This window comes from Pelmatolapia mariae, linkage group LG14, assembly GCF_036321145.2.
Source record: "Pelmatolapia mariae isolate MD_Pm_ZW linkage group LG14, Pm_UMD_F_2, whole genome shotgun sequence".
NCBI lineage: Eukaryota > Metazoa > Chordata > Actinopteri > Cichliformes > Cichlidae > Pelmatolapia > Pelmatolapia mariae.
The window spans coordinates 16,032,981-16,050,144 of NC_086239.1; the positions used below are offsets into that span (position 1 = coordinate 16,032,981).

At 40.2% G+C, this 17,164-nt stretch overlaps 1 protein-coding gene across 11 annotated transcripts in view; it reads right to left on the reverse strand.

Annotated features, from left to right (window-relative positions):
- kirrel3b (kirre like nephrin family adhesion molecule 3b) overlaps positions 1 to 17,164 on the reverse strand; it is a 165,964-nt gene that overhangs the window by 16,519 nt on the left and 132,281 nt on the right. For all 11 annotated transcript variants that reach the window (XM_063492878.1, XM_063492875.1, XM_063492874.1 and 8 more), the window contains exons 7-11: positions 16,932 to 17,037; positions 9,952 to 10,100; positions 9,667 to 9,794; positions 9,064 to 9,190; positions 23 to 123 (exon numbers count right to left, since the gene is read on the reverse strand). In XM_063492878.1, coding sequence (XP_063348948.1) covers positions 23 to 123; positions 9,064 to 9,190; positions 9,667 to 9,794; positions 9,952 to 10,100; positions 16,932 to 17,037 — 611 coding nt within the window. The remainder of the gene's footprint in view (positions 1 to 22; positions 124 to 9,063; positions 9,191 to 9,666; positions 9,795 to 9,951; positions 10,101 to 16,931; positions 17,038 to 17,164) is intronic.

Genomic DNA, 17,164 nt, shown 5'->3' on the forward strand with positions numbered 1-17,164 from the left:
CAGACAGTCCAGATGTACTTACAATGCGGTCTGGCGGAGGTGTACTTCGGATGAAACATTTGATTTGTCCTTTCTCTCCATGTAAAGCTTGCTGAGTCTGTGTGCTTGAGATAGTAGGCGGCCCTGAAAAAGAACAACCATTAAAAAAAAAAAGAAAGTTAGAAGATGAGCCACAGAAATTGAAACATGAATAATTAAATTTAGTTTCAGGTCATGTGACAAATCCTCTCAACTGAATTCTTGGTGGAAGATTATATTCTAAATGTCTCCTATTTCAAGCGGTAACACCTGAAGTGTTCTGTAATTTGGGACTCCTGAGGAAGATTATATTGCTGTGAGATATGAACTTGCCTCATCCCTTAGTACAATCTAGCCAAGGGCACACCAGGACTGAACAAAGGGCATAAGTGGCAGCTTAGACTTCATTCTGGATAGAGAAACTGTTGATTTATGGCTGGCTTGATTTCTCCCGCTGAGATAAACGTTGTTCTTCGAGTGTAATCAGGACTGCACAGATGGAAAGAGAAAATGCCATTGTGGGGAGATAACACCCCTTGTCGCAGTGTTTCACCTCAATCAATGTGCTTGCAGCAGAGTTGACCCCTGAACCAATAAATCGTCAAATAAACATTTAAAGCCAAAGCTCGCTACAGTTGCCCAGAATGACCTCTATAACTGAACTAATCACAGTATCGATCAAGATATTGTAAAACAATATCCAACATTTTATTATATCAAACTGTATTACGGCCTTATTATTGCAGTCAATTTTATAACCATCAACTGACATTCTGTATAATCCGATTTTCTCAAATTGAACCTGATCAAATGGAATGGCTTTATTAGCATTACAAACTACCCAGGCAAGGCAAGTTCATTCAACAAGTGCTGGGGCTACTGGACTTCAAGCCAGCATATGCTAAACCTTGGTCAGGCTACAAAATCTTGCCTGACAAGGGCAGCTCAGCCTAAACGACTGGTCTGCTTGCCATCTGGTCTTGAGGCTGCTCACACCAGGTGACAGCACTAATATGAAGACAAGCTGTCACACATAACCCAATTCCATCACTCATGTGATTTTCCCCCCTCCTTTTGCCCTGAACTCACAGTGAGTAAAATTGGTAGAAAGGCAAGGTACCGAGCCTATGCTTTACACTTACAGTGTGATATTTAAAGACTAAATCAACCTTTGGAGGGAATATATGTTTGTTTCAAGCATGCCATACACATTAATTTCCACATAAATTCTTTTACAGTAAACTAAGAGTAGTATGATGGCAGCAGGTAATAGCTTCTTTTACTAATTCAAACCTTCATAATGCTGTTTGAATGTGAATGCAAGGTGCTGATAACACTTTTCTCTCCTCTTAATTAGCTGCTCCCACCTTCAGTCTGATATTTCAAATTTGGATATCTTCAAAAGACAGAAATCCAACCTGACTGAAATAACGGGGCATGTCTGAGAAAAAAAAATCACATTCACTAAAATCATCATCCTTGACTTTAATCATGTTACTGGGGAAAAAAATCCCAACATCCCTGAAATTCTTTGAATTAATTTCACTTTATAGTCCTCTATAGTACTTTATTTATTTTTATAGTGAATTTTCTTTTCATAGAGTGGACATAATTCACTTAAAAAAAACCCAAAACAAAACAGCAAAAAATAAACATGATCACATCATTACAAACTGACATAATTGCTCACATCCACCTCTGCTTCCTTGCTTTTAAAAGCTGGGTTATTACAGAGACGCTCCCACATAAATAGCACTGGTAAAGGCTTCCATCGGGTCCTTTATATTTGATTTAAAAAAAAAAAAGCTTTTAAAAAGCTGTTAAAATCAAGCGTTTTGTGAGTCTCTTGTGATGGCTAAGGTTAAAAACATGGGTTTGAGTTTGAGGGTGTGGCAAGTGAGGCAGCTTCTTGATTAGTGAGACAACTCACATCCCTGCCGACTTCCCTCAAACTCCCGCTCTCAGCCATCTCTCTGACGATACATAATTGCAGTTTATTACCTGTCTCTTATTAAAATGAATTAGCATTTTAATGAGACTTTGCCAGATGGTGTCTTGGTATGCTACTGGAGGATGCTGGAAGGCTGCTACTGCTGCACGCTGAATGATGCAGACACTTTAAGAAAAATGGATTGAGAGCTGCTCCTCTTCTTTCACTGCTTTGCCAACATGGAATGACAGTATGAATGCGGGATGTGTGTTTCATAGTATATTCATAATATACTATAATATCATAGTATTCATAATATAAGGGGGTTTATATGCATGATCTATATGTACTAACCTGTTATTACAAGATGGAAATAAGTATGTGGTTAGCATGGACTCCAACTGTCAACGCACAGCAAGATCAATTGCTTGCAGGCTGCAAAAGGGTGGTGGTAGTGACTGGGGAGGATCTATTCTATGGATCAGAGCTGCAAATGAGAATTATAATTAGATAGCTTTATCTCACTGGCTCAGCCGGGGCTAAAAGTATGTGGGTGTGTGTGTGTGTGTGTGTGTGTGTATGCCAGAGCGTGTGCGTAAAAAAACGTGTTTGCTGCTTGCACTATGTGATCAGAGCAAAAACACGCTAGTAGCTGAGAGGTGGGTGGCACTACAACATCAATGGTAGCAGCAGGGGAGGTAATCAAAATGTTGGGCACAATGTTTCACTCATTCATTTGAGGAGGTGTTAACTCTAGAGTGGACATTGCAATCTGATTACACAATGTCGGTGTGGGTGTCAAAATGCCAGGGCTTACACTTCCTTCCTAAACTGAGGCATCCGCTTTGAACAACAGCTTGACATTTCCTCTCTACCTCAGCGCAGCTCTTCTGATTTCTCTGTTTTCTTTTGTGATGAAAGAGAGCACAAACAGCTGCAGGGCAAGTGAAACAGAGGAAAACTATCTGATATGGTCACTGATGGCTGATGATTTCCCACTGGAGGGAACCCACGGCAATGAGAGCCTGTCTATATGTTCAAGCTGTCGCAAAGTCAGCTCTTATAGACATTATGCAAAGAAGTCATACTTGTAAGAGCTGCGTCACACACTGCAGTGTGACAACACAGAAGACAGTAATCAGACACGGTTGTAAAGAGAAAGTGACTATATTGTTATATATTGACTATATATTGTTATTAAGCTGGTTATTACTGGGAGTGACTGTGCTTGGAATATAGTAATCCTTCTGCTGTTTCACTTCCAACTGCAATATATATCACAGTGTAGTGTAGTGTAGGAAAGATAGGTCACAAATGATTTCATCTTCATCCCTGATTGGCTGAGGTAACCATCATATGTAACTTCTGCTGAAACACAAATTTTCCTGGCCTGAATAATCTGACAGCTTCGCCACATTAGCCTGCCCTGCTTGAATACATCTTTACGACAGGGACCAGACTGTATATTCTCCTTTCTATTCCTGCATGCAGCATGATCTATACTGTCTCCACACTCCGCTGTGAACACACATTTACAGTAATAACTCAGCATCACCACCACAGGCCACGGGCGCTTGTTTTATTTTCTGGCTACAAACAGTGCATTAACGACAACTGCAACTACAATCAGTATGCGCTAAGAGAATCTTTAAACATGAACAGAAAACATCAACATAAAAAATCTGGTTCAGCCTAAAAAAAAAACCCAAAACAGATTATGATTCTACACTCGAGAGCCTCTTGCTTGCTTTATGCACATAAGCATTTATTTTGAATGAAAACAACAATCTTGGAACGATCAGTCAACAGTAACACTTAATGTTCTTATGGAAAACACTTTTGAAGAGTGAAAAAACACGCCAAGAATGAGGATGGGATTGATTGACGATGCATCTTATTTGTACTGAATGGACACACAATGAAGGAAACGAGCACTCCACGACGCTGACAAAGATCTAGTTTTTCTTTATGGTTTTAACCTAAAGTTACCGTCAATGGCTTTGTTGAGGTAATTTTAAAAGTCATCGTTCTAATAAGTTTATAATCTGGCACAACTACATCAGCTCCAGCTATCACATGGGCACACACACACTTTCATTACGTACACTGTTAACAATTTCAGCAAGCTGTGAGTTGCAGCAGGACATGAGTCCTGCGCTGATCTTTTAATTGAAAAGTGTTTCAAAGAGTTCTGATGCTTAATTTATCTAACCGCAGCCGCACAGACAAGATTCACAGAGGTGGGTGAAGAAGTTTTTCTCTTTTTCTACATTGGCTGCTTTTTCACTCATTTTCAGTCCAGTCCATGTACCTGACCATTTTAAGAGCAATGTTATTTTGTTTGATGATTAAGCCACCTATGAATCATTCAAGCATAAGAAAAGCACCTAACGCAAAGGATGAACCAGTATTGTGTCTGCACATAACAGAGAACTTAGCCAAGAACCCATTTTAAATGGTATCTTTAGGTAAACTGTTATTAAGAGCCTGTTGCAAATACACATCATATGTTCTCATTTCTTTAATTAAATCTATTAAAAATGCCAAAGATAAAATTGTATTTTTGGACCAACAAGATTATTGTGCTCCAGCTGAAAGCCTGGTATAGCTCCACATTTTGTATGTTTCTGTATTAAATGCAATGTGTCCTTAAAAAGAGCTGAGGAAGCCAGAAAAGTGGAGAACAAGAGAAGAAGTGGCAAGTCTAAAAACCAGATGAACAGTATCTGAAAGACATGTCTTTAAGAAATAGGAAAGAAAATAAAGCAAAGACCTGCCACAGAACCTGGGAAATGCATCTGCTCCTTCATTTAATCCATCAACTGTTCACTGAAGCCTCATCAAAAATGGTCTCAGTGGAAGGGTGGCTGTCAAGAAGCCATTCTTAAGGAAAGGAAACGGGGAGAAAAGGCTGAAGTAAGCCAAATTACACAAGTGGCAACAGGTTTTATGGTTTGATGAACTTTTTGATGAACTTTTGGTTCAAATCATCAACAATATGTACAGAAGACATCGAAAGAAAGGTCTCTACAAGAATCTGTTAAACACAGCTGAGCCTCTGTCAGGGTATGGGGCTGCATGTCAACCAGTGAAACTGGGGATCTTGTTAAAACTGATTTTATTCTTCATTTTTAGAATGACAAACAAACTGCCAATTCATTAAAACACTATCAGTTGTGGATTGGCCTCCCCAAAGTCCGGACCTCAACGTTATTAAAGCAGAGGGGTTATTTTGACAGATAACACAAGAAAAGGCAGCCAACATTCAAAGAAGAGCCTTAATGTCCTTTAAGGAGCCTGGAGAACTATTCCTAAAGATTACTTAAAGAAATGACAAGAAAGCTTTCCTAAGAGAGTTCAGGCTGCGCTGAAGAATAAAGATACCAAAAATTGACTTTCAAGATTACTGGCATTTTACAAACTCAGTTTTTGGACTGTAGGTTCTATTGGCAGTCATTTGCAGGGTTCTTGATGAGTCTTGAGGGGTCGGTCAAGACTTTTAGACAGTACTGTACCTTGAAAAGGTCACGAGTTTGTCACAATACTGACACAGAGACACATACAACCATTCCCACTCACATGAATGAACACTAATTACAAACAAGCATGTGTTTGGACTCTGAAAAGAGACCATAGAAATGGAGGAAACCCATGCAAACATGCACGCTAAGCTATGTTTTTGTAATACAAGTAGCATAACACAGATAAGCATCCCAGTTTTTTACTCAGTACCAGAAACAACAAACTGATCCTAGTGACAAGCAGAAGGCCTGACCAAATTAGTGCTCTCCATATAAAAAGTTAACTACTATAGAAAATAGATATTGCTGCACATTATATTCTAAAACAGGTCACATAGTTACTAAAAGCATTGCAAGATGGCCACAAGCAGTCAATAACCACACGATATAACCACACTTTCTTCCATTTGTTACACTACTCCTATCCTTGCTTCTCACTTTACTGAATCTTCAGAGCAAGATGTCTTAACAATTATCCCCTCCCTGCACGTAATTGACACATTTGAGCCAGTGACTTCAAAACTGTTATGCTCTAAAAATCATATAAGCCAGCAAGAACTAGCTTGAACTTTTGAATGAACATTCCTGCTTGTACAGTAAACCCCACAGTGAGGGTATAAAAGTTTTTTTCCCCTACATATGAAAATTAATGTCTGAGCTGAGCAGAGTGAGTGCACATCAGGGGTACACATAATGGGAAAAAAATGAGTTCAAAGTCTTGCAGGAAGACTTGCAGATCATATCTCGCCGAGCTTAAATTTAGCCGGTCAGATAAAATATGCCGCATCTTAAATGTTTTCCCCTTCGTTAATTTGCACTTTTCTTTCTTATGTGGTGTCACAGCTAGTTTAAAGAAGGCAGGAATGCTAATTAACTTGGCACATAAAGACTGTCTAGGAAGAGAAACGGCAGAAAAAAAAGATCTATAACAACCCATTGCTCTGTGGGATATTGAGGGATTCTCCGTCCCCTTCTCTCTCCCTCGCTGTGGTAATGGGTTTTCGCTCCCTGGGCTGCCCAAGTACTGTATGTGTGTTGTTATACATATTAATAGCCCAAAGGCGCACACATGCCCACAAACACAAACACAAACCACACATATACGTGGATATATATTAATTAATATGTACTGCCTGAGTATATAGCACTTAAAAGTTAAGCTAAATCCTTTCAAGCATGTCAGATAAGTCACCTCCTTCCAGTTTCTGCAGAATGGTCAAAAATATCATGCAAATACTGTAACTACACACATGGACGTGTCTTCTGCTCTTCCTCATATTCCCATCTACCTGACGACCATGTATGAAAAGCTGAGGACTTATGTATTCTAAAAACGTTTGTCTAGAGTAAGCAATATGTATCCATTAGTGACTTAAACAGAAACTGCCTCCCCTGCTAGCTGTTTGATTATAATTAAATTACATTCTTCCCCAGGGAAAGCAAAATCCTCATGTCTATGTGGTATGCCACAGTGGGAGCCGGTGACACAAAACGACAGAGGGAGAGACAGAGGGAATGACAAATTATAAACACATGTAATTTAAACGATGCCGTTAAGGAATCAGGAGATAACTGCAGGGAAAACAAACTGCAGAGAAACATTCGAATGTGCAGCAGACACTGTCGCATCATGAATACTGTAAACATTCACAGCATTGCTCCTTTTTTGGGGGGTTTATTTGTATATATATTATTGTGGCCGTCTGTGCAAGACAAACAAACTAAACAAACAGAAAAAAAGTTGTACAAAAATAGTGCTAATTCGTTCGTTTACTTATTCATCGTGAGAACCGGCCGTGCGGCGCATACGCTTTCATTGCTGTTCGATGGCAGGATGATAAGAGGGAAGGAGACCTTATGTATCAGCAGTCGAGTCGTTGTCGTAGGACAATCAAGGAACCTCGGGAGACAACTTGGCACACGCCACCTCTTCAACCACAGTGTTTGCACTTTCGCGAGTTTGACAATCTGATTTTCTCAAGGTCTGGGTAAGAAATGACTCGGGATTTCTCGTGTGGTTTTGAAAAAGAGATGAATTTCAATTATTCAGAAGGGTAAAAAGGAAGGAGGCTTTGAATGTCAAATAACAATTCGGGCAAAGAGGTGGTGGGTAGAAAAAAACAACAAAAAACAAGAGAGAGAGTGAGAGAGAGAGAGGAAGAGAGATGAAGAATATGAACAAATAAAAGACTAGAAGACATTGGAAACTTACTTGAATTAAGTCTGCAGGGACTGAATAAACATGCTATTTCAGCTTTGTTCCATGTTTCCCAGTGTGCTCTGAGTTGTGTTGTAATCTTTATTAAAACAATCCGTCTTCTTTCTCTCGTGGCAGCATTTTCACAAAGAACACAATCTCCACAGATGCATGAGCAGAAACGAGATGCATCAAGATACGCCAGCACACTGGATATGGTGGATTCTGTTTACATATTAAGGCTGCAGAAAAGATGCCGGTATATGTTCAAAAGGATGGGAGAGAAAAGAATTACACATGAATTTTCCTCTTCTCTGCCTTGATTCCAGCTGAATTCCTGGCTGAAAATGAGGGGGGTTCATTGCAGTTCATAGAAAGTCATGGTTCTGATCTTGTGCTGGAGGGAATACTGGTATCCCATTCTCTCTGATATGCAAAACTAGCGTCTGGATTTTGAAAAGAAAATCTTAAAACACACTGTTTGCTACTTGATGTATCTTCATCCCCAAATGAGCACCAGTGTTGCTTACAGGCAAACTCTTTTGTTAGCTTTCAAAATGTGCATTGATACACTGTGAGAATTAACTCAACATCATCTTGTTGCCGGCATTGTAAAGCTGGATTGTTTTGTTTGTTTTTTTTTCTTGTTTCTTTTTTCCCCCTTCGGTTTGGCACAGGTTTCTTTCAGATGGACAAGAGGGAAAAGAAGAAACATGTAAATCCCACAACTAAGAACCTCTGCCACACCGAAGCATGCGCCATGAATATCAAGCACTGGTAATGAAGTCATTTGTTTGAGAGTTGCCAGGTCTCCCACCAAGGCTGGTATTCATTAGTCAGTCAGTGCCTCAGAAAACGCAGCTTCCCTGTGACTCACGCAGAATATAATTAGCATTTAAGTACATTTCACCTGTTTATGAAACATGCGCCAAATCTTGAAAACACAAGGTCTGTGGTTATTTTTTTTTCCTGTTTCATCAGCTGCCACAGTAATGATAGCTAACGAAACGGCTGGGTTTTTATCACGTTACCTTTGTTAGCAAAATTAATTTGCATGAGCATCATTTTATGGAACGTTCCTTTGCCGTGTACGCTGGTTTGTGTTTTGTTACTATGCTTGCCTGATAAAATTAGCTGTCTCTGAGAAACGGATACATTCAATGAAAAAGACTCGAGGAGAGAAATGCAGTCATATATTCTGTTGGAAGTTGCACAGAGGAAGACTTATATAAACTACAAAGGAAGCTGGATACAGAATCTTGTGACAAGTTGCTGTCTTCCTGCTGCCATTGACCTCAGACCTGAACACTCACACTTCTATTTGCATGCATTTCACAGCTTCCTGGAGGTGTATCAATACCCGTTTTTGTGTAAGACATGCAAATATTGCAGCTTACCATTGACAGTAAGAGAAACCTCCTTCTCCCCTGCTCCAACACGTGGCACGACGGCACGGCAAACGTATTTCCCAGCGTCCTCTTGTCTCACGGATTTCAGTGTCAGGAGGTTCTCGTTGCTAAGAACCTGCGGCAAAGAAGTCAAAGATCATCAAATGTAGCGACTCCAAAGTCACCTTTGCATTTGTGATGGCAGCAAAGCAGCGCTAACAGAAGAAAAAAAAAAAACCAAGGCAGCACACGAACCATTTAATACCTTAAAGGTCACCTCTTCTCAATTATTAAAATCCAATTTAGGGTCTGAGCTCAGGCGAGTAAAGCTTTGGCCTTTAATGTTGACAAAAGAAAAGGTGGAATGAGACTGAATTTGAGGATCAAATCAATGGATCTCACTTGAGAGCAGGTCACCAAGAGGCTGGGACAAAAAAAAATTAGGTCTAATGGAACTTTACAAACCACTGAGCTATGATAGAAAAAAATAACCCAAAGTACTTTGTAGAAACAAGTTCAGGAATAATTACAAAAAAAGGTTTGCTCTCGGCTGCATTATGTGATTATATAAGGTCTAAGTTAGACGTTATCAATGCAAACTGAAATACTCACCACCCCAGAGCCTCTTTTCATCCACACGATGGTAAGAGAGGGATTTCCTGTCCAGGCACAGTTGAACACAGCATCAGATCCAAGGTCAACCTGCAAGGACTGAGGCTCTGCAGCCATGCGAGGACCAACTATTGGGAAAAAAACAAAACAAGAAAAACATCCATAGATCCATAAATAAAGACCAGAGTTCTTTGAGCTCAGTGCCAAAACATGCAACACAGCAATGCATTATTCCACTGCTGGCATTAAAGGAATGCATGCAGGATTACTGAAGGAGAAACTCACAGTAGACATCAACATTGCGGCTGATGTTGGTGCTGCCGAGAGGGTTGGTAACCTCGCATGACACAGGCTCCGTAAAGAAGGAGTGATCCACGATGACCTCGTATGTGTCCCCGGAGACCTCCTTAATTATACTTCCCCCTTTGGCCCACCTGGTGTTAGGATAGATGTCGGAAGGGGTGTGAGGAAAATTAAGGAAAAGGAGAAAACACATTAAGACAGGTTTCTCACACCTTCTTGTGTCGGTGGTGTTCCTTTTGTGTAAATAAATCATCATTCTGGGGCTGGTTTTCTGTGCTGGCTTCAGCATATTTTTGTGGCAGCCCTCCATGCAGTGACAAGCTCCCTGGCAACTCGGAGCAGACAGCACGTTCCTCGTTACGCCAGACAGAGAGTGCCAGAGCACTACAGAATGACAAATGGTTAGCTCCTCCACCTTTGAAGACATTGCTTGACACGTACTGTATTAAACACAACAGCTGACGTTAATAAATTGGCATGGGATCGCATTAAAAAGCATCTGTTTGTGTTTGTGAATGATAGCCGGTGTGATGATGACACAGACCCCCCCTCCCCCGACATGTTCAGGTGAGACTTTTATGATGTCACGGGCAGTGGCGTCTCACTCGGCGTGGCGCGGATGGCTCACTGCTGCCGCGACAGACAAGGCCCATTTATAAAAATGAAGCAAAGGCGCATGTGGATGTGCCGGATCGCTCTGGAAAAATTTAGACGGTGCTGTGGGGCATGCAATGCATCATGCACGCTGATATCTTCCACAGTAAATATGTGGCTGCATGCTGATGTGGCAAATGAAAACAATGACAGCGGTGCCAGTGCTTGTCTCCATTTTATATTCCTGCCAGTACCGAGAAGAGTTTTCGTGGGATAGGGAACTCATTTGTTTTCCATGACTAAGCTGGCCCCATGCTTGACTAAAAATCATTTAAATGAGAACAGATTACCTCATTCAATCAGTAAGTGAATTGAAGCAGAATTCTAATTGGGCTTCATGGGATTTTTTTTTCTTTCCCATGCTCGCTTATTTTAAGCAGTAGATCTTTTCCGAGCCGTGTTTTTGTGTGACAACAATACAGCTGAGAGCACTGCAACACCTGCGTTTCCAAAAATAATGAAATTAGGGCAGACAGGTGTTTTAGGCCTGTCTGATCAAGTAGTATTGATGTTTGCGAACTGGTCAGCTCGTGGGAGGATTACAACACACAAACTGAATATTACACAGTATGGCTGTATATCTGCAAAGTCCAATCATTCGAGTAGCAGAGCATTACCCACAATGATACTTAGGATTCTATGTAGATTCTATACATTTCCAGACAAAAATAATGTGAAAACCATTATGTTAATGATGATGACTGCTGATGTTCCTATCATTCTGAATATGAATATAATTATTATTTTTTCAGCTGCTGTTTAAATGACTTGGATGATACAGATGTTGATGGCGAAGACGTTATTAATTACACTTGCGATGTTCTGGTAATCAGGATGAAGACAATAATAATGATGATTAGGATGATGACAATGATGATGTCGATGGTGACATTGATTACTGAACAAAGATCACGATGAAGGAGAATGAAGTACAGGAATTAGAATGGCAAACGGTTCCCAGTTTACTCTTGCTCTTGGAAGCAGCTACTGACAAAACCAAGCAGCAACTTCCAGCACTGAAGAAAAATGAAACTAAAGTGGGTCAAGTGGCTGGCCACTTGATGTTTGCTCCAAGATTGAGTGAATCCCCATAGAACTTCATTTTAAACAGCAGAAAGAAATAAGTAACTAAGGCGGTAAGCCAGTCTTTCTAAAAACAGTTTGCGTACACTCATCATGTGGATGAATTTCATGGTAACTTTGGCCTTTTAAAGATTGCTTTAAACTTTTCTCTTATCAGGTTGTAATAAAAATATTAACAGCATATACCTTTTAAAGATTTTAAAAGCTAGGATTGGGTGCATTATTTATTTAATTTATAATTTAAATGATGATTTATTTTCTCTAATCCACACAGGGTAAAAAGTATGGTTTGACCCTCGGTTAATGTCCGTTAGCAAGTTGCACCTCGACCAGACGCTTTTAGTAGCAGCAAGCTTCTGGCATAATTCTGGCTGGATATTTCATTGCCCCTCTTGGCAGAATTTGTCGAGTTCATTTAAATTAGTTGGTTATTTGGCACACACCCGGCTTTTCAACATAGTCGGCAAATTTTCAAGGGTTGAGGTCGATAAATAAATTAATAAAACTAATTTTCTTTAATGTGTTCTTGAAATTCAGAAAAAAGTGTGAAATTCAAGAGCAAAAAAGAGCATAACAGGATGAAATGCAACAGTTCAAGTAAATTTCACAAGTTATAAACCACGAAGATTATTTGATCCGAAAGCTTTGAAACAAGTAAACTGACTCAGTAGATGGTTCATGACTGAAGATAAAGAGCAAACAGTGATGCTATGACATCTGCATTTATCATAAGACTATGCCACCGTTTCACTTTACCAGGGCATACTGTAGGAGTCGTAATGGGGTAAGCACAGATGTTCGGGCAGCCGGCTGCTCCCGAGTGGAGGCTGCGGCTGCCAGGTTTGGGAGCCTTTGACAGTGTTAGAGGGAGCAGAGACAGAACGCCGTCATCCGCAGGGAGCATGGAAGCTCTGTTGGTGTGCTGGGCCTTGTCCAAGGCTCATGTCTAAACATAGCTGGAGCAAGCTAACACAAACACCTGCATTCCCTTTGGGAGGTTAGAAGGGCCAGTGCGAGCTTACTCAGTAGCTGACTCACTTTACACTGCTGTGTTCTATTCAGGGATTTGATTCAGACAAAGGGTGTGAATCCTGTGTGCCTGAGTGACTCTATGCATGGGCATGTGTCTACGTGTGAACGCGCAGGTTTGTACAATGTGTGTGTGTGTGTTTTATGTTCATGGGTGTGTAAGTTAATAGCGTTATACAGATAAAAGGTCTGCCGTTAATGGAAGCTAAGGATGAAAGTGACGTGGAGCTGGGGGAGGGGGGTGTATTTGCTGAATGTGATTAAGGCAATAAAACAATAACAATTAAATTAGGCAGGTATCTGTGCCATCAGCATTGAGACTCACAGTAAATCAGGCCCTACAGTTATTATCAGCATGGTTAAGCACGGCACAGCGCCGTTCTATTCTGCCTTCCATGCATATTGAAAGTGATGACTACTCTCAGAGGAACGTAAAATAAATATGCAGGTTTAGTAATAGCGTAGAGCCATTTTGACATGGACATAAATTATAGAGCTATTTTTTGATCTACGGAGAAACCGAAGCAGGTTCTACAGATATCGATTTGACAAATAGACAAGTGTTTTGTGGGTCCTTAAAAGTTTAGGATAACCTCAAAAAAGTTTGGAATAATTTAGACCAACCAACTTTTCAAGGTGCAATCAGGGACTTTTTTCCCCCATACAATCTGGATTTGTCTAGCAGTTTACTTGTTTAGATTTATGCCAAGCTTTAGGTGGGGGCTATTAAAAACAGTTTAGTTTAGTCTGAGCTTTTTTACTTCCCTCACCTTGACTTGTATATTTGTAGAAATGGTGCACGATGGTGCGTTTGCAAATATGCTCTGAATTACAGAGACAATTATTTTTGGCATTTTTGTACATAACATTTTTTCTTTTCTTTTATTTCAATGAAATAAAAATATTGCTGAAGAATTTTATCCATTTGCATAGCTCCCTATACAAAAACATGCACGGCTGAGGATTATGATGAATGTAAAAATTAGCCATGTCCCAAGTTTGTATTGATTTTGGGTATGGTCACAGCAGTGTAATCCATGCAAGCAATCCATCCAGCAGTAGCAACAACAACAGCGCTTAAGTGTTGGGAGGACTGGGATGTTATTTGTTACAGTGCCATGCAAAGGAATGGGTTTTGTTGTTGCTCTGTGCACAGCTATGCTGTATCGGCAGATGAGGGACCTGATTTGCTTTGTTTGTTATTCTTTCTCTTCTCTCTGGTGGCTTCTTGTTTGGATCTGAGAAAACCTTGTGTGCTAGCTGCGTGATTCTGATGTTTGCCAGTTATCTCTCCCAACCATTATAAACAGTAATGAAGATGTTCCAACCCACTCGTCTTCCCCTCCTGGAGTATGTTGATTCCCTGACTGCCAGCGGAAACACTTGCTTGTTACTCTTATTTCACTCTTTTGAGCACTGCATTTATCTTCACTTCCAACAGTCCCCTTCTTCCCTCTTTGCTCTTGAACTGTGATGTGGCACAAGTTCAAGCATTTCAGGTATGGAAATATATCTTATTACTGTTGCTATGTTTAAGCACAAGAGGTTATGGACAGCAGAAGGCACCATTCCTTTGACTAGTGCCCCCACTATCTTGGGTCTGTGTCTCAGGAGTCTATTGAACTGGAGGATGGCAAAGTGGTGCAGTGCACACTGGGAATGGATGGCACTCCCGGGAATGGAAAAGAAACCATCCGTCTAAGAACTCTTGTGTCCTTGTACTATATCTGATCTGGGGTAGACAGAGTGTATTAGTACTGAATAATGGCCCCACACTGCTTGACCAGCTTCCTGCTCCCCTCTGTGATATTGTTCTCTAGAGGGGAAATTTGTGAGGGTCTCTCCCTAGTCAAAGCCTATCAGGCAAGCGATATGATTCCCAAAATTTCTCAGTCTACCATGACCTGAACGGCAACGGTCCATGGAAGTCCTAAAGTGCTTGTACAAATTGCAGATAAATCTGAATGAGAGACTATGAAACTGTGTAACTGTCAAAAAGAGTACAATTTTAAATAATGGCAATTATTAGTCTGATTATGGTTTCTAAATCCCACTGTGGATTGTGCCAATAACACTGGGGCGAGGAGAAAGAAAGGAAAAGAAATAATAAGATTTAAAAGAGGGGATATGGCAGTTTTAGTCTCTTTTCTCTCAGGCTTTAAGCATAGCTTCCGAACCATTTTTCATTTTTTAGTTTGTCAAACTAGAAGAAAAAGTTGTCTCAACTGCCATTGAATTTTAGCTCTCGATACCCTGGGGAGAAGTCTGGCTCTCACATTGATCCAGTCTTATAACAATAGAGGTGAAATCCCTTTTGCAGGTAAGATAGACGTTCTGTCTCTGCTGTGCACCTACACAATCAAATACAAACCTTGTTTTCCACAATATCACTGCCCTTCCTCCCCTTTTCTTTTTCAAAAGGGCAGGATCCATCAAAAGGCAACATCTCTGTTTTGCCACCTGTGAGTATGTTGTACATCCATTTCATTTCCCAGTACCATTACAAGATTCTGAGCCAGCCAATTCCCTTTGCTATCGATTTCACTCCATTTATTTTTTGCCGGGTTTTAAAAACCTCCCACACAGAAAACCATCTCTTGACAAATCACTTCAGTATTACACTTCTGGAAGGCTGTGTGAAGGCTTTATGAGAATAATTAATGTCCACTTTCTTGTGCCATTACAATTACTGATGTAAGAAAAAATAAATAAACACAGGCTAACATGTACAACTGAGAATGAGCCAAGGTTTAATAGACAAAGAGGGCAACTGCTGAGGAAAAGCAGTGGGTTAGAAATTAATTGTTTCTGTTTTTACTTTGATATTAAACCTGCCAGGTTAGTTGAGTGGTTGCGTGACCACCAACATATGGGTTAAAATAGAAACTTGAATGAACTTTACCACTATCTTAATGCACTCTAATGTAATCTAGTGGCTTGACAATATTTTATCAATACTCTGTCTGGCAGTCTACTTAAAAAACAGAAAAAAGAAAAGATTTGTTAGTTTAGCTGAAGCACGAGATGTGTATGTCTGACAAATACACAGAACAGACTTGAAGTAAAAACACAGTATACAGCCTTCCAAGCTTGTATAGTTGCAGTACAATAAAAAAACTGGAGGGAAAAAAAACGCTTCTTATTTGAACAGCGGCTTCAAAAACGGTGAAATCCCATGACATTTTGGACATTTTTTGGCTCTTGGTACTTTAGATAAAATGAACTAAAAGGGATTTTTGTCAACAACCTTGACATAACAGCTGAAACTGAAAACATGTTCTGAAAACTGTCAGCAAACTTCCCGAAGATGAAAGAAAGCATATACAGGCCCCGGCGATGTTATCAGTCTTCAAGCCATTCAAGTGGTTTTCAGTGGCACCCTAATCTGTCCCTTTTGCTGCACCGGGCTGCTGAAGAACCTTTGCTTTCTTGCACAGACACACAGATTTCCCCAATCTGTGGTCTTTGTCCCTTTTAAAGGCATCCAAATAAACAAATATGTCTCTGCCTCTCAGAAGTACCCTTTACATTGCTTCACAGTGGTGACAACATAAGATAAGCTGGGACCAGGATCTGTCTTGCGTTTCTTTTTTAATCAGACTAACGTCTGCCTTGTAATGAAGATCTGTTAACTTCACTCTTTATTCTGTTCTAATGTGATGATTTAACCTTCCTCCGAGTGAGTCAGTAAAATTACTACATCTTGTGACACTGAATCCAAGCGCGATAATAATATCCAATCTTTCAAACATGTGACTCATTTAAAAATACAACGAAAATAAAAATTATGTACGGGCCCTGCACGAAAACACTACGGGACATTTCAAGTTCAAGGGAGATGATACGACCATAAAGCTAACAGCTCTACAACAAAGCCCTGCACTAGTTTATTGCGGTTCAGTAAAACATGAAGGTTTCTAAGGTGTATTTTCGGCGTAACGTTCCTTTTCGTCTCTTCATTTTAAAGTGTGGGCACATATAATGGTGTCATGACATCATAAGGAGCTGGATGACAATGATGAATGTGATCAATAATGAAGCGTTAATTCCGACTCTGTGTGAAAATGTATCATCCACTAGCAACATCAATTAGAAAAGACGTCATTTAAAGTTTACCGCGGTGCTTTGTTCTTGTACACTATATTATCATGGTTTGAGCATTCATGACTTGTTTTCGTACTCTTTAATGATCTCACCTGTAGTGTGTGACAGGAGGGTTGGCCTTTGCGGAGCAGTGGAATTTTACGAGGTTGCCCTCCAGAACAGGCTGAGGCTCCACTGAGAGATTTACAAGTGGGAGATCTATAAAAACATAGAGACACAAAGACAACCAATTACCGAACTGGCAGCCTCCTCAAACATGCTGCAGTGAACTGTAAACCTGAGACAAACACTTTGTTGTCGACACTGTTTGTGGCTGAAAAAGACT